Raw genomic sequence first — 22,727 nt, forward strand, 5'->3', positions numbered from 1 at the left:
AGGACTTGGTCACTGAAATTATTGAGTGTAGTGAGAAAATCATGCACTGAGCGGTTTACACGCTATGTTTTGATTTGTTTTTTCTTTTTTCCTTTTATCTGCATTAAGGGATTATTCTAATACACTATGGGGACTATGCTCAGTTTCTAATTTTATTAATACACCCTTCCCCCTCTCGGATCATCACCTTATCAGCTACACTCTCACCCCCACTGCTCTAACCTCTCTACTGTCTAACTCTACCAAGCCTCCTCATACTCGTAGAAATCTTAATTCTATTAATCTTCAACAATTTTCCACCTCTCTCCAACACCTTCTCTCCCCTATCTCTACATTCTCATCCCCTGAGATGGCAGTACCTCATTTTCACCTAACCTTAGCAACGGCCCTTGATCAAGTGGCTCCAGCGACACTTCATACTACACGTCGACTTCGATGTCAACCGTGGCACACCAAAGCAACACGAAATCTTCAAAAACTGTCCCGTAAAGCAGAACGTCACTGGCGTAAATCTCGAAGCTCTAATGACTTCTTCACATATACTTCTGTCTACCACTCCTATCGAAATGCTCTGGACACTGCAAAACAAACATACTTTCAATCTCTTATCTATGCTCAGGCTTCTAACCCCAAACGCCTTTTCAATACATTTAATCATCTTCTCAATCCTCCCACCCCGAACCCTCCATCTACTATCAGTGCTCAGGATCTTGCTTCCTACTTCAAGGACAAGATTGACAAGATCAGACTAGAAATGGTATCCTCTTCCTCAACAAGCCATCAGCTCATTTCCTTCCCACTACCCTCTGACACCCTTTCTTCATTTGACCCCACAAATGAAGAGGAAATTTCTACGCTCTTCTTATCTTCCTACTCTACCTCCTGTCCTCTTGATCCTATTCCCTCGCAAATTGGTAGATCCCTGTCTTCTGTGCTCATTTCACCTCTAACTCAAATCTGTAATCTCTCACTCTCTACTGGCATCTTTCCATCACTATACAAGCATGCAGTGATTACTCCTATTCTAAAAAAACAAAACTCCGACCCAAACTCTCTCTCAAATTACCGTCCCATCTCTCAGCTCCCTTGCCCCTCCAAGCTTCTAGAGAGACTTGCCTACACTCGCCTCACACGCTTTCTTTCCGCAAACAACCTGTTGGATCCTCTTCAGTCTGGCTTTCGTTCTCAACACTCCACAGAGACTGCGCTGACCAAGGTTGTTAATGATCTGATCACTGCTAAGACTGAACGCCATTACTCTCTCCTAATTCTCCTTGATCTCTCGGCTGCATTTGACACCGTTGACCACTCTCTTCTCATACAAACGCTGCAATCCCTAGGTCTTCAAGACACAGTTCTATCCTGGTTCTCATCTTACCTCTCTAATCGCTCTTTCACTGTTAATTTCTCTGGAGCCACATCTGCTCCGCTTCCCCTATCAGTTGGAGTACCACAAGGCTCGGTGCTAGGTCCTCTGCTGTTCTCTATCTATACCGCTTCTCTTGGAAATCTAATAAGTTCCTTTGGCTTTCAGTATCATCTCTATGCGGATGATACCCAAATCTATCTATCCTCTCCTGATATCTCGACATCTGTGTTGTCCCGTGTAACTGACTGTCTTTCTGCCATTTCATCTTGGATGTCCTCTCGTCAACTCAAACTTAATCTTTCTAAAACAGAGTTAATAATATTCCCACCCGCCAACAAGAGCATACCTGACATTTCTATCTCTGTTGATAACATGACCATAAATCCCACCCCACAAGCTCGCTGCCTAGGTGTAATCCTTGATTCACGCCTATCCTTTGTTCCCCACATTGACTCTATATCTAAATCATGTTACATACATCTAAAGAACATTTCCAGAATCCGCACATATCTCACACAAGACACTGCTAAAACCTTAATTCATGCACTAATCATCTCCCGCATTGACTATTGCAATTCCCTCCTTACTGGTCTTCCCAAAAACAGACTCAAACCCCTAAAATCTATTTTGCATGCTTCGGCAAGACTGATTTTCCTTGCAAATAGCTATTCCTCTGTTGAATCACTCTGTATGTCTCTACACTGGCTGCCTGTCTTCTACCGAATCCAATATAAAATACTTTTACTAACCTACAAGGCCATCAACAAAGCTGCACCAACATACATCTCCTCTCTTGTCTCAAAATATCTCCCAACTCGGCAACTCCGTTCTGCAAAAGATCTGCGTCTCTCATCCACCCTCATTACATCCTCCCATTCCCGGTTACAGGACTTTTTTCGGGCTGCACCCACTCTATGGAACTCTCTCCCTCGCACAATAAGACTCTCCTCTGTTCTACAAACTTTCAAGCGTTCTCTGAAAACCTACCTATTCAGACAAGCTTATAATATTCCTCAACCACCATCTTAACCTCACTACCTTTAGCCTGTTACACAATTTCACACAAGACAACTACCCCCGGACCAACATTGTTGTGTGACAGGATCATTTAGCTTATGAGTCACCCTACCTTTGCAGTCTGGCTGGGCCAAGATGCAAAATGTATACTTAACCTCATGTGTCAATCTCCCATTGTCCCATAGATTGTAAGCTTGCGAGCAGGGCCTTCTCACCTCTTTGTCTGTTTTACCCAGTTTGTTTATTAGTTTATTACGTTTGTCCCCAATTGTAAAGCGCTACGGAATATGTTGGCGCTATATAAATAAATGATGATGATGATGATGATGATGGGGACGATACAATTTGGCTACGTTAGTGTAGGAATAACTTGGCGCAAATTGTATTACCGTTAATACGGTAACTGTAAACTGGATTTTTGCTCGCGGCCCTGAGGGCTGCAAGCAAATATCAGCATTAATAATACTGTATTAATGGTAATTGTGACAGGATGTACCGCCTATGCCACCCTGTCTGTTATTGCTGGGAACCGGCTGGGCTTACTTTGCCACCGTTCCCTTTAGTTATCCCAAATGAGCCCTCTTGCCGCAGTAGGAGGGGCTTACAAATGCTGCAATTTGGACTCCTTTACTGGCATCCAGTACTGGGTTTCTTCGGGGTAACTGACTCTGTGAGTGTACCCCGTTACTAGTGTACCTGGGCTGGTACTCCTGACCTCTTACTATGCCTTTTGTACAGTTAAGACACAGGCTATTTTTACCAAAACAGATTTATATGCATTGCAAAGCTAACAATATTTACACTTATCTATGAAACGCTGTGATGTCCTATCTCAAAATATACACAATATAAAAAATAAGTGCATGTGCAATTATATAAATAAGCGCCCTGCGCTATTTCCTTTAAATAAATTTATACCAGAAGTTATTTATCAGTGATCCAGTCACAGTAATAGTGCGCACTTTTACCATAGAAATGGTAATAGTCCGCAGGTCGCGTTATTCCTAAAATTGAATTGAATCGCCCCCTAAGAATATTTAGTCATGTCATTTGGTCTCTGGGATGCTCTGGCTGTTGCTCAGGACTTTGTCAATGACATTTACACTTTTTATGGCATTTTAAAAGGTATTGATGATGTAGTAATATAATCAACCTTATTGAGTTGTTTTTCTTCATCTTACCATCCCAAAAGCAATGGCCATACTGAAAGGGCTAATCAAACCTTGAGATCTGGTCGCTTTGTTTAAGGGATTTATCTTGTTCCTGCACCCATGAAACTCTTAAGGCTAGATTTACTAAATTGCGGGTTTGGAAAAGTGGAGATGTTGCCTATAGCAACCAATCAGATTCTGCTTTCATTTATTTAGTGCATTCTACAAAATGACAGCTAGAATCTGATTGGTTGCTATAGGCAACATCTCCACTTTTTCAAACCCGCAGTTTAGTAAATATACCCCTTAGTAACCAGTGCAGGTATTATGCACTTTTAAATGTGCATTCAATTTATTATATTAGCCAAAATCAACTCCAAATGACAGTGCATTTATTAAGATCTTCTGTGTTTTTCAGATCTTTGGGATTGCAGGTGCTTTGAAGGCATTTCCTCCAAACTCCAATTTTATTAAATACAAAACGCAATGGGCTACTATAGTAAATATATCCCCTGGAGTTTCTTGCCTTTAGTAAGGGAGTTTGGGGATAATGCATTTTTGGGTCCGTTCCTACTAAAAGTAATTAGCCCCACGCAGACTACCCCTTGTTTAGTTGCTATAATTGAGGGTGGCCCAATGGTACAAAGAAGCAGTATAGAGGTTGTATGATTTCTACCTCCTCAGACACTATTAGTGACTGCTAAATGTGAAACTATGTGGTCACATTTTTCAGTACTGTTTTTAATTTGAAACAAAAAAATAAAGGATATGAATTGAGAAGTTGTTAAGGGCACTATTAAGGCTTTATCTCTAGTTTAAACATAGGAAATTGGACTTTTGAGGTTCAGTAAACCTTAACAGGCCCAACTCCTAAGTTTTTTCTGATGGCATGGTTTAAGAAATCACATGACAAATATCATCATCGCACAACATTTCTTATGAAATTGTTAAATCATCAATCGCTAAGATTGTGACAAGAAATTCAAATATAAATATCTTAGATGTATCTATAAATATATTTTCTACTTGAATGCGTCACCTATTGCCTAAAAGAATGATGCTAGTGTTTGTACCATAAAAATTAACTACGGGGACACTGTCTTAGCGAACATGTTCAGAAGGAGTATTTTGGTTTTTATTTTTTATCTTTTAAACTGTCTATTTAAAGAGAAAACTGCACGAGAAATACAAACATCATAATCAAAAGGATATGGGTAAACAAAATGCCTCCACTTTTTATGTTTTATACTAGTGGGGGAGAGGGAGATGGATCAGGGCTGGGGGGAGAAGATAGAGGGGGATAAGTGGGGGGTGGGGGAGTAGGAAAGGCACAAATTTCAACAGTGATATCACTAATGTAAATATATGCAAAATGTCCAGGGATCATCAGAGTTTTCGATTTTAAAATGGCAATAGCAGAAAATTTAAATTGATATAAGTAGGCTCAAATCTACATTTCGCAAGGCCAAAGCTTTACCCTTCTTTTATATGAAAATTAGTCAAGTAACAGGACATCCCGCTTATGTGGGTAAGATAAGGTTTAATTAAATATTTATTTGAATCGAATGCTGGTGGTACAACTGCTTTGCCTTAAAATAAAAAAATTATAAAGTTACCCCAGTCGCTGAACCCAGTGGCCACTCACTTGTGAAAAGAACAGTATTTAATCAATTATACCTGGTAGTGGCACTAGTCAAACTGCAACAGTGATAAAGTGATTATATCATTGATTATAAGGATATTGTTCTCAAGAAATATACATTAAAAACCGTCAATCAAAATAATCATCCAACACCTAAATTATCATCTAAACATATACATGTTTACCAATGCATATTGTCCATATATGTTGAACTCCAAAGGATGAATGTTCATCTCAAAGCCCCCCAAAAAAGGTAAAACCATGTATATTGCTGCTTTGTGATATAATCAAACTTTTTTTTTTTTTAAATGGTTATCACGATCCTATTGATGTTTATGATCCATTTAATATTCTAATTAAAGATAATATCACATTATCACTGTTTGAGTGGGATTAGCACCAGTACCAGGTATACTTAAGTAGCCCTGCTTTGCATGTTTGTGACAATTTAATAATTATGCATATTCGATTTTTCAGCACTTGGGGATTTGTTAACATTGCTGAAAGGTGGAAATGTGTTCTAAACTATAGAAACCCACCTGGTATTTGCTTGTATTCTTTAACTGGCACTAGACCGATAAGGACTAGTAAGTGTAGATTGCTAATTTTCTAAAATGGTGCTCCAGTTGTGCTATTCAAAGTGCACCAGCTGTAGGTATACTTTTACTTTGCTGAACAATATTGTTTGGGTGAGCTGTTTTGATCATTAAAGGGCAATTGCTGATGTAATTGTTGGTGTCTTAAGAAGTGTGATAAGTGTTTGAAATGTTCATGTGATGTCATCAATGAAGTTTATTAATGATTTGTCAGGTGAGTTTTGTTTTGTTTTGTTTTTTTATTTAGGAATGAGGCTCTGTGACCCTATGGGCTTACTTTGCCATCTGGTCTGTAGGGGGATGCGGAGGAGGAACAGAGAGATAGCCTTCCTATACAGTTTACCTTGGTTTCCTTCTCAGTCAGTAACCGACCATTACTGAACCACTTCTACTGGTGGTACCTTGCCTTCAGACACTCGCCGAACTCCAACTGCACACTAGTTGTAGGAGAATTCAGCTGCCACCATTGAACGCCTTTGCTGCGTCCATAATTGCTTACTTCTGGGGTAGCTGGTATAGCTGCTATAATGCCTCTTTGCTGTGGGCTGGCTGGTACCTCCTGACCACTTACTATGGATCAGGACTGCTGGATAGCGAGCAGAGCGTTGACACAGAGACAGAGGATTCAACATAGGACAGCCGGGGAACGGATTAGAGTAGAAGATCTTTTCTGTTGGTCACAGGATACAGCAGGTAATGGTCGCAGGCAGAATCTTCAAGTTGTGATGGTTTATTGCTCAAGAATCCTGACAAGAAATTTTCCACATCAGTTTCTGGTTCTGATGATCAGCCAGAAGTCAGAATCTTCAAGCAGTGATGGTAAACTCTTGAGCAATATACCTGTGAAAGTGGATGATCACCAGTGATACTGGTGATCATCCAGAAGTTCAAATGGAAATGATACATTACATGGTAAAACAGAGCTCCACTTATACACATGTTTTCAGGGAGTAGCCCAGCCCCCAGCTCCGAAACGTCTGATATCAAATCAGATGATTTAACATCAGCATGTGATATTTCACTAGATATAGAGTTAACACAATTTTTTAAAAAAATTACATCAATTTCCTTAATGAATTACTGGTTGCTTTATTTATGTAGTTTGTCTATCTTGCATCTAACACAGTTTAACTTTCACATCAACCTGATTTCCTCAAATTTGCTGTCTATATTAGGGGTGTGCACCGGCCACTTTTAGTGTTTTGGGTTCTGATTAGCTTGAGGTTTTGGGATCTGATTTGTTTTGCCAAAGCACCCCACTCAAGGTTTTGGTTCTGATTTAAGGTTTTGGGTTCTGATTTTTTTTTTAAAAAAGCATAAAAAGGTTTTTTTTTTTGTTTTTTTTTCACTCCTACGCTATTATTAACCTCAATAACATTCAATAACAATCATTTCCACTAATTTCTAGTCTATTCTGAACACCTCACAATTTTGTTTTTAGGCCAAAAGGTTGCACCGAGGTAGCTGGATGTCTAAGCTAAGCGACGCAAGTGGGCGGCACAAACACGTGGCCCATCTAGTAGTGGTACTACAGTGGCAGACAGGATGGCAGTTTGAAAAACTAGACCCCCAAAGAGCACATAATGCCAAAAAAAGAGGTGCAAGATGGAATTGTCCTTGGACCCTCCCACCCACCCTTATGTTGTTGAAATAGCACATGAGCAGTTTAACAAATCAATCATTTCAGCGACAGGGCCTACCAAACAACTGTGGGTGAAATGATTGGTTTGTTTGGGCCCCCACACAAAAAAAGCAATTCATCTCTCCCTATACAAACTAAACTGGCTTTACTGAGGCAAGATGTCGTCCTCATCCTCACACATCCTCTGATTCCTCGCCCCCTTCAGTGTGTACTTCCTCATCCTCACACATTATCAATTCGTCCCCGCTGGACTCCACAATCACAGGTCCCTCTCTAGTCTCTGGAGGCCAGTGCTGGTCTTGATTGAAGAATTGATAATTCATTTTTATGAACATCATCTTCTCAACATTTTGCGGAAGCAACCTCCTTCGCCGCTCACTGACCAGGTTCCCCGCAGCACTAAAAACTCTTTCTGAGTACACACTGGAGGGGGGACAACTCAGGTAAAATAGAGCCAGTTTGTACAGGGGCTTCCAAATCGCCTTTTTTTTCCTGCCAGTAAGAATAAGGACTGTCTGACATGTCTACTTGGATGGTGTCAGCAAAGTAATCCTCCACCATTTTTTCAATGGTGACAGCATCCAATGCAGCGACAGTAGACATGTCTGCATTGGTTGGCAGGTCCTTCAGTCCGGACCAGATGTTCTCAGCATCCCCGCCAGCGGGTTGTTTATGAATTCTCGGCTGTTTCCTCGCAGCCACAGGTGTGGAAGAAAATGAAGGAGGAGCTGTTGGCATGTCACGGTCCTCTTCAGAGGACAATCTCCTGACCAGCAGGTCTTTGCACCGCTGTAGACTTGTGTCCGCTGGAAACAGAGACACAACATACGCTTTAAACCGAGGATCGAGCACGGTGGCCAGAATGTATTCCTCTGACTTTAAAAGAGTGACCACCCTCGGATCCTGGCAAAGCGTACGAAGGGCTTCATCCACAAGAGCTACTTGCTTTGTGGAATCGCAATTCTTTAACAGCTCCTCCCTCACTTTCTCCAGCTGCTTCTGCAACAGCCTGATCAGGGGAATCACCTGGCTCAAGCTGGCAGTGTCGGAACTGACTTCTCGTGTGGCAAGTTCAAACGGCTGGAGAACCTTGCACAACACGGAAATCAGTCTCCACTGCGCTTGAGTCAGGCGCATCCCCACTCCTTTGCCTATGTCGTAGGTGGCTGTGTAGCCTTAAATGGCCTTTTGTTGCTCCTCCATCCTCTGCAGCTTATAGAGGGTGGAGTTCCAGCGCATCACAACCTCTTGTTTGAGGTGATGGCAGGGCAGGTTCAGGCTTTTTTGATGTTGTTCGAGTCTGCGGTAGGCAGTGGCAGAATGTCGAAAGTGTCCACCAATTTTGCGGGCCACCACAAGCATATCCTGCACACCCCTGTCACTCTTCAGGTAATGCTGCACCACCAAATTTATTGTGTGGGCAAAACATGGCACGTGCTGGAAATTGCCCATATGTAATGCCCGCACAATGTTACTGGCGTTGTCCGACACCACAAATCCCCAGGAGAGTGTAAGTGGGGTAAGCCACTGCGAGATTATTTCCCTCAGTTTCTCTAAGAGGTTGTCAGCGTTGTGCCTCTTATTAAAACCGGTGATGCACAACGTTGCCTGCCTTTAAACGAGCAGGCGTTTTGGAGATGCTGTTGCTGCGGAAGGCGATGCATCTACCCAGTGGGCTGTCACAGTCATATAGTCTTTAGTTTGCCCTGAACCACTTGTCCACATGTCCGTGGTTAAGTGGACAGTGGGTACAACCGCATTTTTCAGAGCACTGAGGACACTTTTTCATACTTCTCTGTACATCCCGGGTATCGCCTGCCTAGTGAAGTGGAATCTCGACGGGATTTGGTACCGGGGACACAATACCTCCATCAACCGTCTAAATCCCACTCCACTGATGGCGGACACCGGATGCACGTCTAACACCAACATAGCTGTTACGGCCGCAGTTATCCGCTTTGCCATAGGATGACTACTGTCGTACTTGGTGCTCATGGCAAACGACTGTTGTACGGTCAACTGTTTAGTGAAAAACGTAGCAATCTTACGACTTCCCCTCTGGGAAGATGACCAACTACCAGCAGCAACAGCAGCAGCGGCAATAGTAGGCGTACCGCTGCCGGATCCTCCGGAGGAATCCCGGTTTGAAGAGGACTCAGTCATGCCGGTGACATGGCCTGCAGGACTATCTCTGATCGAGATTGTGGAGGAAATTGACGAGGAGGGTGTTGCTGGTGTGGATACAACAGGAGCAAGGGATTTAGGTGTCCCTGGACTGCTGACGGTCCTAGCCACAGGTCCTGAACTAAACACTGAATTATGAAGGTTCTTCAGGTGACGTATAAGGGAGGATGTCCCTAGGTGGCCAAGATCCTTACCCCTGCTTATTTGAGATTTACATAAGGTACATATGGCCATACATTTGTTGTCCGGATTGGGATAGAAATAATTCCAGACCAAAGAGGTGGATTTCTTGGTCTTCTGGCCAGGCATGACGATGGGCTTTTTCATCCCATGGACAACAACGGTTTCCCCCCTTGGTTCCTCATTTAAGATAACCACATCAGCATCCTCCTCGTCAAGTTCATCCTCAGCGCCAGCTACATCAATATCCTCCTCCCGGTGTACAACATTGACACCTTCATTAGCCAAATCTATAACTGGATTGTGGGTGATCCTTCCAGCATATGCAGAGGGCATGCTGCAAATGGTGGAAGGAGCCACCTCTTCCCGTACAGTGATGGGAAGGTCAGGCTTCGCAACCACCAACACCCTTGGGCTCGCCTTGGGGATTTGTGATGCCATCTCTTTAGAAGGCAGAGTTGTTTGCTGTGTTGTTGATGACAGCTTAAGTCTCTTAAATTTTTTAGAGGGTGGGGAGGAGGAGGGCTTAGATCCTTGGGTGAAGCTGAACCACTAGTCATGAACACGGGCCAGGGCCTAAGCCGTTCCTTGCCACTCCGTGTCGTAAATGGCATATTGGCAAGTTTATGTTTCTCCTCAGATGATTTTAATTTCCTTTTTTTGCTGATTTTAGTGAACTTTGGCTTTTTGGATTTTACATGCCCTCTACTAGGAGATTGGGCATCGCCCTTGGCAGACTACGTTGATGGCATTTCATTGTCTATGTCATGACTAGTGGCAGCAGCTTCAGCATTAGGAGGAAGTGGTTCTTGATCTTTCCCTACTTTATCCTCCAAATTTTTGGACTCCATTATATGCAGCACAAGAGAGCGTACCCCTAAACCACACACACTCGGCAAAGGCTTTAAAAATCATATGTGGCACAGGACAGTACCACTGGACTGGAGTTATACAGCAGTACAAATTCCTTTATATTTCAGGAATAGTGAATGTAGTTTAATCTCTGGTACTAATATTTCTGGACTGTAGGAACAGTGAACGTATTTATATATTGCAGTACTAATATTTCTGGACTGCAGGAACAGTGAACGTATTTATATATTGCAGTACTAATATTTCTGGACTGCAGGAACAGTGAACGTATTTATATATTGTAGTACTAATGTTTCTGGACTGTAGGAACAGTGAACGTATTTATATATTGCAGTACTAATATTTCTGGACTGCAGGAACAGTGAACGTATTTATATATTGCAGTACTAATATTTCTGGACTGCAGGAACAGTGAACGTATTTATATATTGCAGTACTAATATTTCTGGACTGCAGGAACAGTGAACGTATTTATATATTGTAGTACTAATGTTTCTGGACTGCAGGAACAGTGAACGTATTTATATATTGCAGTACTAATATTTCTGGACTGCAGGAACAGTGAACGTATTTATATATTGTAGTACTAATGTTTCTGGACTGCAGGAACAGTGAACGTATTTATATATTGTAGTACTAATGTTTCTGGAATGCAGGAACAGTGAACGTATTTATATATTGCAGTACTAATATTTCTGGACTGCAGGAACAGTGAACGTATTTATATATTGCAGTACTAATATTTCTGGACTGCAGGAACAGTGAACGTATTTATATATTGCAGTACTAATATTTCTGGACTGCAGGAACAGTGAACGTATTTATATATTGCAGTACTAATGTTTCTGGACTGCAGGAACAGTGAACGTATTTATATATTGCAGTACTAATGTTTCTGGACTGCAGGAACAGTGAACGTATTTATATATTGCAGTACTAATGTTTCTGGAATGCAGGAACAGTGAACGTATTTATATATTGCAGTACTAATATTTCTGGACTGCAGGAACAGTGAACGTATTTATATATTGCAGTAGAAAAATTTTTATACTTTTTTTTTTTTTTTTTTTTATAATTTGTTTGTAATTGTTTTTATTTTTGTATCATTTTTTTTTTTTTTTTATTTTTTAATAATTTTTTAACAACAATGCACCACTGGACTCAGCAGTACAGAGTGACAGGACAAAGCACCACTGGACTCCGCAGGACAGAGTGACAGGACACAGCACCAGGACACAGCAGCACTAAAAAACCCAACCTCCCTCTTCCCTGATCTTAGCCCGACTGAAGATGGCGGCGGCAAGCGGGGAATTTATACAATCCGAGTCTCGCGGAATTTTGAGTCTCAGCCTCGCTTTCACTGTATCTCCCCGCCGGAAGTACCCGAACAGTGCTCGGATCGCCCTCGGATCCGCACTGTTCGGGTGGGCTCAGATTGCGATAATCCGAGCCCGCTCATCGCTGGTCTATATTGTTAGAAGGTTTTCTGCGTCTCTAACAAGACATGCTAACAGGTAACGGCCAAAGCAGGTTTTTGTCACTTCTGAGATGAAAAGGATTAACTTAATTTAGGATTTCCTTTCCTCCTTTCTTACACAAACACATTTCCTCCACCAGGCTACTGCTTCCAGCCGCAGAGGCGATTATAAAATCATTGAGGTGGGGTCAGTTAAGGTTATGTGCAATAATAGATAATTTTCTACTTTTTATATCAGTGCAGCATTACCTCCAATATGATATGGGGTTGGGCATGTAATACACTTTAAGATTTTCCCCATTCAAGTATGAAATGCGCAATTGGACCATAAAGAAGGTGGTAAATTGGAATTAAACTTACACATACTTGTTAAGTAGCCATGCATCCTAGAAACATTTTGCATATTTTATTCAGTCTGGGTACACACATCAATACATACCCCACCATATACCAGCCCACCTCAACCACTGCATTAGATTCCTAGGGGGAATGCAATTCCCCCCAGAATAAAGCAGCGCTAAGTGTATTACCTTTTAATACGGTAATTTTAACACAGATCTCTGTCTGCGGCTCAGGGAGCCGCAAGCAAAAAGACAGCGTTGAAATTACCGTATTGACGGTAATTATGCGCACTATTACCATAATATCATACTTACCAACTCTCCAGGAATGTCCGGGATACTCCCACATTTCAGGTGAGTCTCACGGACTCCCGGGAGAGTGTGGAAATCTCACGCTTCGGGTCCCAAATTCCGCAATTCAATTTTGGAGCCCCGTCCCCCTCACGCCCACCTCTCCCGGAAGCCAACTTCAGAAAGTTGATAAGTATGCATAATATCGGTAATGATGCACGAGCCGCGTTACTTTTGACAGTAACGTGCCCGATTGAATTCTCCCCCATAGGGCTGTATATTAACCCATTTGGTGCCACATCACCACATGAACTCTTGTGGTGATCTGATTTGGCCACAATTTGATCTAGTCCCTCTAACTAGATAAAATGTTACACTTCCAGTGGTTTAGCTTATCTGTTTAGTTCTAATAATCAGAAAAATAATTTGTTTTCCCAATAATCCTATTTAGTAGAGTGTGTGTGTGGTATTTTATTTGTCTTTTTTTAAAAAAAAATAATATTCAGAGATCACAGAGTTGGGGGGAAATACAACTGACTTCTCTAAATATTGTCAGACAAGCACCCTAGCCATGCTAAAACAGCACACTCTGCTGTTTGATTTCAGCGACACTCAATTTAATCTATAATCTCTGAACGCTACCACAATTTCATAAAAAGTTTATGGTATAATGGTATAGCACCATTACACAAGTATCAATGGTGACTTTATAGCCATCTTGTATGAAACATTTTAGGACTTTTCTGCTTACAATTTGTTTCAGTACAGGTTCCTTGTATTAGTATTAGGCTATTTAGTTACAATCTACATAGATATGTCTGAATATTATGTTAGTATATCAGTTTTATGTTTCAAGCTAATAAAACCTCATTGTGACCAAAAATGGTAACTGTTAGTCATTTGTTATTTTTGTTTAATTTGTGGAACGCCTTAACAAATTTTAATTATATCCATGTCTGATTTTGCTGTCTGTCTTCTATATTGCTTAAATAGCATGCAATGTATTCATATTACCTCTAGGTGGCACTCTAGTTGCATTTTGCAGTGAACTTTTGTGGACTAGCATTTCTGCATTATTTTGATTTTTAGTTTATAATAGTAGTGGATGTACAAATCTGCAGAACCTATGATTCCTGTTTTAGATTTGACATCTGCGATCACTATTTTTCTTTGTAATTTTTGGCTTGGCTACCAGGAGAGGGCAGTTTTTTCTTTTGTGAGCCCTAAATACAATGAATAATAGACCAGGATATGAGGCCAGATGTAGTGTTTGCGTTTTGGATCCTGTTCCATCCATGAATCATACACTGTAATACCTGCTAGTCATTTTCCACTTAACTCTTCTATGCAACAGGTGTGTGTGTATGCGTGAAATAGAGATTATATATATATATATATATATATGCCTGGGACAAAGAAGAATAAGATTATCACTCTTCAATTAGATTAGGCCACAGAGCTGATCATTTGCAAAGATCAAATCTCTCGGATGGATTGGGTATATGCTAATATGGAGAGGAAACCCCCTTCTTGGTGTGGATCATAGTTTGTTTAAAAAACCAATCTTTTCCCTTCCATATTTTTCCTCTTATACCTCCCAGAGACCTGATTTCCTTTTTAACAAACAGATCATTCTGCATAATTATATTTCAAATGACATTGTTGTGACATCTGTGGTACCCCAAAGCCCTGTTGAACAGCACAGAGGAGTGCATAAACGCTTTTAAAATGCAGGGCTACAATGGGTTAATTGTGCTCCTGAAAACTTGTGCCCAGGAGTGATTGACAGGAGGAGGATGAAGGCCCTGATTGGCTGGGGGAGTAACAGGAAGAGGATGTGCAGGAAGGAGGAGTAAGAGAGAGCAGCATGGTAGAAGGAACAAGGGGGAGGATGTGCAGAGAGAAGATAAGCTGCTGCCAGAACTGTGATATTGCCAGCAAAGCAGACGGAGAACAGCTGGGGACACGCAGCGGGGCGCCAAAGACAGTCTCCACTAACTGCAGAACCGTCTCAAGGTAAAACCCTAGCCTGCAGTGTACTGCACACACCCCAGTGTCAGAGGGAAGAGTGATGAGAGAATATATCCAAAACTGACATTGCATTCTTGTACAAGGAAGGATAGTGAGAGCTTTTCCCCCAGATCATACCTTTACACAGGCTGCAGGGAACAATTAAGACGGTCGTTTCAGCTATATCCTGTTGCAGAGCACATGTGCTGATAGAGATTCATTGACTGTTGAGAGAACAGCGCCATCTTGTGGCTGAAATGAGCAACAGCCCTGCTTTCAACTATAATACTTAACCCTTGATGGAAACCTCTGCAGGACATTGGAACACTACCAAATTCCTGTGCACAGGTCAGCTCAGGACTGAGTGGAAAATATGGTAACGTTACCGGGGATGATAATGGGGCACCAAATGTTTTAGATGATGTTAATGTTATGTGATTTACCTAAGAATTGATTTATTAATATTGAAGGTGTGACATTCAGTGTTGGTGGTACCGCTGCAATTCAAGTTAACTCAGCAGTGGATGCTAAAAGTGGGGCGCCTGACCCATAGGGAATAGCACGGTACCCCAAACACCTGAATAAGAAGAAGCCTTCTAGTGGGCGCGGTAGTAACCGTAAGAGTCTTGATGGGTTATTACTGATGGTTCTTGCATCATCACCAGTCAGATATTGCTAACTTAAAAGTAGTAACTGTGATTACCAGTGTGCCTTATTAGACAATGTGTATGTTAAATGTTATTGTGCTCTATGCTGATCAGACGCATTATTTTGTCATACTATTGAGCTGAAGGGGTCAGTGGCGCGGTGTCTTACCGAAACTATCCTTACCGCATTCTCAATAAAACCAAGTTGTTTGACCAATCCTTGTCCCTTTCATTGAAGTATTTATCTCCTGACCACCGGATATCCGAACAGAAAAGAACCTGACTCGTGTCTGGAGGACAAGGTAAGGGAAGGATTCCCATCAATACTCGACCACCACACATCCGTAAGGCTCATTTTGAAATATGCATCATTACTGTAGGTTCCCTCTACCTCAGTTATTTATAATTAACACTCCTTATAAATTTTTTGTCCCTGATCTTAAATGGGCACCAAGATTTACCAAAATCAAGAAATATGAAGAAAATAGTCTATATTATCCTAATATACACAAATAGGCAGCTTGTAAGCTTTGGAACTGTCTGGAGATTTATTTCTATGCTAATGCACTTTACTTTGTTGTCACTGTACTCGTATTTCACCTGGAATTGTCACTTTTTTGGAGGCAGGGTGTCCAGGTTTGCTGACAGTACTATCTTGCCAACTCTCAATAGTAGTCTTTTGCATACGAATATCCCCTACCCCTCACTTTAGACAGATGTCAGGAATGGATTGGGTTATGTATACTACTTTGGCTGTCTAGAAACATCTGTGTGGGCTTTTTGATGTACTTACCTTAATTCCCCACTGTGTTCACTTGTTACATTTTTAAAACAATTTATCTGAGCAGAAATAAATTCTACAAAACAGAAAAGAAAGTTGCTCAATCAATTTATAGGCTAACAGCAGGTGCTTGTGGGGGTTATCCTGAAAGAAGCAAGTGCAGAGAAAAATCCCCCAGCACACCGCTGTTGAGCAGTAACAAGTATGTATGTATGTTCATACCCCTGTTTTGTCCGCTCTTAATATCCACTTGTACTTTATTACAATGAGAGACATAGCAAAAATCCCTGACACTGGTGCTGGTATTCATAACACCTACCATATTTATTGGAGGTTCCAAGGGGCTGTTTTCAGCAGGATGTTTTTTAGCAAGTTTTCCTTTCGAACTATGGAAGATTTTGCCAGGTTGGATCTTTTTATGTCCTTATTTAAAAGCCTGGTGCAGTTCCATATACCTCTGGTATGGAAAGGGCATTATGTATCCATTATTGCTTTTGATGTCTCAGAAATATTTTCTGGCCTTATAATGGGCTCAACCTCCTGTAGGAATTTCGGTCCTAATTTGTTTTTTTCAAGATTGGGTTAATTGACCGCATTATGGGCTAAGGCAAATAAGCCTGCTGATGTGTGGTGGATACTAGTTACATAATTAAAGGTTTGGCCTATTACTATGATGGCTCTAGCTGTAGATTGAATCAGTTAGTTTCTGTTTTCACATTTTTATCCATTAATGCTACTAGAGCCGGGTCAATTGCTGGGCCTGCTTTAAAAAAAAAAAAAAAGTTAACTCAACTGCTTTATATGATATATCTGTAAAATCAAATACTTCAGACTCTGTCCACAGTTCAGCAAGTCTGATTTTAAATAGGAAGGTGACTTTTTCTATTTTAAGTCCACCCTGGGCATGGATTTTGAGCTGTTTTGGCATTACTGATTAAGGATAATGTGTGTCCCTTTTGAAATTTGGACGGCTGCACCTTTGAAGTATTTCGTGTTCCCCAATACTGTTATTGGAACTTATCCCAACTTACTCTTATATTCTAAGTTTACATTATGTTAAAATAAATATTGTAAATGTAAGATTATAAGTAGCTAAAAGAGGACTGTCCTAAAAAACAAAACAAAAGCAAAATGTAACACCTACATTGGTAGCGCCAAGGTTGGAAGGTTTGTGCTGTGAGGAAGAATAATAATCACCAAGCCACCATGCGGCACACAAACGTCTTGTAATATCGATTTGATTTGAAAAAAAATATTATATATATATATAAAAACTCTAAGAGACTGAGGGACCAGGAACCAATTCATTGGGACATGGCACGTATTTTGCCCGCATGGACAAGGGGGGGAGGAGTGTAACTGGATCACTGATAAATAACTTATTTGTGGCTGGATCATGTAGAGATAATTTATCGTAGAAATGTATTTCAATCAGAGGTGCAGGCACCAATGTATAATTTGAAATACACTTATCGTGTTGCATTGGGATGTGCTTTGTATGCAGGTGTCATTTTTTTGGGTTTGTATCTGTGCTAGAGGAAGTCTGTTTGCTGATAGCAGGAAATGTTAAGTCTTTATGTGAAGTGACAAATACCTGTTTAGCCAGTATATCCAGTATGGGGCCGCTGTCTGGTGTTACTGGATCTCGGATAATGCAAGCATCAAGTTTTAGCACATTACCGAGAAGTGTAAATATTGATAGCCTTGCATTGCATGTAAATCCATGTTTGGGTAAACAAATTGCATCCTGAATATAAAAACAGCCTGTGAGAAGGTGTTCAAATTGGTATAAAAAGCCCTGTCTTGTATTGAAAATTGTTATTTCTTTCTTCATCTCACCTGCTCCTGGTACCTTCAACCAGTGTGAGCAAATAAACAACACTTGCTTCAAAGACCTGCTTGGAAACTTCTCTATTCCTGTGACCTACAGATTAGACCCGAAAAGCTAATCCATTCCCGGCTGTTACTGAGGTTTGGACCCAGCTTTTCCGATACCACCACTCTGCCCGCTACCCAGCAGTTTTGGCCAGTTTGATAGGCCAGGGGGATCCATCTACAGCAACCCTGATCAATTGGAAGAGGTCCGGAGTACCAGCCCAGGTACACCAGCAAGGGATACATTAGCAGCGTCCGTTCCCCAGAAAAAACCCGGTACTGGATGCCGGTAAGGAGTCCAGTGGTGGCAGCATTCATCCTACTGGGGCAAGAGGGCACATTTGGGATAACGAAAGGGAACGGTGACAAAGTAAGCCCAGCCGGTTCCCAGCAACAGCAGACATGGTGGCATAGGCGGTGGTCCATCCTGTCACATTTACATTTATTGATTAGTGTCATGGCACAAAAAATAGTTTAGAATTTACAATATGGCTCAATTGCTGTTGTCTGCATAGCTGTAATATAATACAGGTGATTCTTATACGGCATAAAGGTGCATAAAACCTTCAGGGTAATATTGTTCTTGTGTTCTTAGAGAAATTCGGGCAGGGGTCACGAGATAAGCGTATTGGCATTTGCACTGTATTGTAGACAAATTGATAATTTGTTTGCCTAATTAGAAAATGTGTAGCTTTTCTAGGTTATGAATACAGGGGCATGTGGCAATATGTGTGTGAGTGTGTGTGTGCATATGTATATATAAATATATAAAAACAGGGATACTCTGCACTCTCCAAACACATAATTAATGCTGTACCAAGTTGGAATTAATTAATGTAAAGAATGGGGTGCAAGAGTCATGGGACTTACATTATATAAACAAAAATAGACATAGATCCTCTGCACTCACCATGTACAGAATGGGGTGCAAGAGGGGGTTGCCCACATTGTATAGACAAGAAAACAGGGATACTCTGCACTCTCCAAACACATAATTAATGCTGTACCAAGTACTGTTCTATATTAAAAACAGGGAATGTTAGTTCCACATATTGCAATATATGTTAAGCTGACCAACTCATTCCAAAGTATTCCCATTCTGGTCAGTCCTAACATGATCAAATGCTATGCTATTTTATCCGGGCTTAAGGCTATTATATACCATAAACTCCTTTTAGAAGAACAAATATTGCATGCCATTGTTAATTAAAATCTAACAAAAATAATTTAAAGCATCACTGTGGCTGGTCCCTTTTCTGAACGCCAGACGTGTGTGGAGACCATCTTGAAATATGCTCTGGTGTTGGGAGGATTAATACCTGGCACTGGAGGAGTTTATTTGTATTTAATAAGGCAGGGAAGTATTTTTAGGCATGAAATTTAAAGATAAATCTCCTGCACTAGACATAGCGACACCAGGGGTGAAGAGGAAGCTGAGCCCTCCTCTCCCAGGCAGCTTGTGAACAGGGGGGGAGGAGGGGAGGGGGGGGTGTGAAACCCCTCCAGGCTGATTCATGTGCTTGAATCAGCCTGGATTGGTTAGGGGCAGGATACTAGATTACCTCCTGCCAAGTTATGTGTGTGAAACAGTATAAAAAGAGCTATACTGTCCATGTAAAATAAAATGTGTGTGTTATATATATATATATATATATATATATATATCACCCATCATCATAATTTTTCCAGTCGGTGGCAATTTGGCATGTGGCAGCAAAGATAATTTGACGGGCCAGTTTATTTTGATGTTTGGTAGAAGTGGGGAATCCTCTGCTTCCCCTCTCTGCCTTGCCCTACACTGGCTCCCCATCCCCTTCTCTCCATTCACACTCCTGCCCGCTTCCTGCGCTCGGCCAATGACCGTCGTCTCTCCTCCACTCTAATCACCTCCTCCCAATTCCAGAATCCAAGACTTCTCCCGAGCAGCCCCCCTTCACTGGAATGACCTCCCTCGTTCCGTCCGTCTCTCTCCCACTCTAAGCTCCTTCAAACGGGCACTAAAAACCCACCTGTTCCTCAAAGCCTACTATCCTTCCACCAAACGCGCTCTCCCATCCCTCCTCCCGTCCCCTCTTCTCTCCTTTACATCAACTGGCCCCCTTTTGTACCTGAGTTTTGTTCACCCTCCCTTAGGATGTAAGCTCATTTGAGCAGGGCCCTCTTCCCTCCTGTGTCCTTACCTACTCTTCTGCTCCGTCTTTTCTGCATTAGCCTGCTTGGAGCTTCCGAAGTTTTGGTATTTTTGTTTACTGCTCAGTAATATTTTACCCTGTACTGTCTATTGTTTGTGCATTGTACGGCGCTGCGGAACTCTTGTGGCGCCTAACAAATAAAGGATAATAATAATATTAATAATAATAATAATAATAATAATAAATCAGCCACAACATTAAAACCACTGACAAGTGAAGTGAATAGCATTTGTTATCTCGTTACATTGGAACCTGACAAGGGGAGAGATATATTAGGTAGCATGTAAACAGTTCTTGAAGTGGATATGTTGGAAGCAGAAAAAAATGGTCAAGCGTAAGGATTTGAGCGACATTGACAAAGTCCAAATTGTGATGTCTAGATGACTGGATCAGGGGTATTCCCGGTATGCAGTGGTTAGTAACTACCAAAAGCGGACCAAGGACGGACAACCAGGGCAGTGTGTGTGTGTGTATGTATGTATGTATGTATGTATAATATAGCATCATCATCGTCCTCTTACTTTATTAATATGGCGCAACAGAATTCACAGTTAGACAATAGATAAAAAAACCAATAAAATACAGATGGGTTTTAATGTTGTGGTTGATCTGTGTATATATTATAATATATAATTATGCACAAGGTTATACTTGTTTGTGGGGGGTTTTGTTTCTGTTTTACATATTGTTAACAGTAAACCATGCACATTTTAAAAAACATTGTTCGTAGAATGTATCAAACACAAATTATGTTCTCTCGTAAACATTTAATATAGTCTTCTGTATCTGAGCAAAGGAAGTACCTAAGTGTCAAAGGGACAGCCTGACTGACTGTTATTGTTTATGTTAGACTTCAGGTTTGACTCATCATGAAAACGGTGATGTCAGTTAGTTTTGGCAGGGGAAGTTTTGGGAGGATACTTGCCTGGCCCTTTCCTGTCTTGGACTTGCTGGACCTGACTCCCCAACCCTTCTTAATGTCTATGATCAAGAAGCATATTAAGCCACACAGTTCACTGTGGCAAATGGGGGTATCAAGGATATCGGTTTTGTTCTGAAAGCAAGGAAATGAACATCGGTCTTCAAGGTAACCTTCACCCACCTCAAACTTTATATTGAGATATAGATGGAGAAAGAAAGACATATAATATAACCTTGTATAGCTTATAACATCACAGAATGTAATTTGGAAAACTGAGAGACTCCTCTACTTTTTTTTTTTTTTTTGTATAACTGTCAAAATGAACATGCAATTTATATATATAATATGTTGTCACTGTATATGTGTACCACAGCGACATTTCCTCTTAGCAGTACTTTTAACTGTATTTATTTGTATGCTTCCCTTACATTTTTTTAACTATTGCAATGCTTTGGAGGTATACTGGAAAGTGTGACCGTTAAGTGAAAATTATCGAAGTGTGTTTTCCTGTGGGGCTGTAAACCTCTGTATCAGGTCCCTAATATATTGTTCTGCACTGATCGTCGATGTTATGTATGGCATAGTAGGGAGGATGTATAAATGTCATATTCTGTTAATAAGGGAGGACTGTTCATGTCATGAAATCTGCATCAGAGCTTGTTTACTGATGGTAGCACAGTTCATAGGTAACTAGTTTAGGTAACGTCTGCTCCAGTAACCTTCAGACTAAAACCTGTTTTGTTTTCTTTGTAGCAGCAGGATACTACACTCTGGAGAAAAGATATATTTACAGAGGGTATCCTGGTAGGCTGGACAGTTAGGCTGAAAAATGGTGTATTGTGTGTGCCTCATGTAACAGACTAGTGCATGGCTGTTGAGTGTAACTGTATTTAATGCCAGCCATACGCTGTAGTAAGCCCAGCATAAGAACCTCATTCTCCCACATACAACCCAATGACCAGCATAACTGTTTCATGGCTACCACAGCCCCATGCCCCCCACAGAGCCCTGTGCACATTAAAACAACCTCATGCCCACTCTAATCCTACATTATTCATACTTGCCGACTTTCTCACATTGCTTTCCGGGAGCTTCAGTGGGGGAGGTGAGCGTGTGGGGGTCGGGGCTCCAAAATCACGTCATTTTGGACCCGCTCCCCACTGTAAAATGACGTGATTGCGTCACGGGGCGTGATTTTGGGGCTCTGTGCGCCCACCTCCCCCACTGAAGCTCCCGGAGAATCACGGTATTTTGGCCCTATTTCTGTAAATGCGGGATTTTGCCATACTCGTCCGGGAGACTCACCCAAAATGCGGGAGTCTCCCGGACATTCCGGGGGAGTTGGCAAGTATGACATTATTTCCTCCTCTCATCTTTAGTCTACACATCAGTTTTACTACAGAAAACCACATGATTGTACAGTAAAGCACACTACACCTCCTGGACACTTAAAACATACTTAATCAAACTACCACAAGCTTATTAAACAACCCTCTGTTTAAAAAACATACCCCCTCTGTACAGAAAATGCCTGCTT

At 41.3% G+C, this 22,727-nt stretch overlaps 1 protein-coding gene across 2 annotated transcripts in view; it reads left to right on the forward strand.

Annotated features, from left to right (window-relative positions):
* Positions 1 to 22,727, forward strand: part of RIPOR1 (RHO family interacting cell polarization regulator 1) — a 280,592-nt gene that overhangs the window by 28,413 nt on the left and 229,452 nt on the right. The window contains exon 1 of one of the 2 annotated variants that reach the window (XM_075188805.1): positions 21,228 to 21,355. The exons of the other annotated variant lie outside the window; for it this stretch is intronic. Coding sequence (XP_075044906.1) covers positions 21,337 to 21,355 — 19 coding nt within the window. The 5' untranslated portion in view covers positions 21,228 to 21,336. Of the gene's footprint in view, positions 1 to 21,227; positions 21,356 to 22,727 lie in introns of those variants that run through there. 2 annotated transcript variants of the gene reach the window in all.

Source organism: Mixophyes fleayi, chromosome 10, assembly GCF_038048845.1.
Source record: "Mixophyes fleayi isolate aMixFle1 chromosome 10, aMixFle1.hap1, whole genome shotgun sequence".
Classification (NCBI taxonomy): domain Eukaryota; kingdom Metazoa; phylum Chordata; class Amphibia; order Anura; family Limnodynastidae; genus Mixophyes; species Mixophyes fleayi.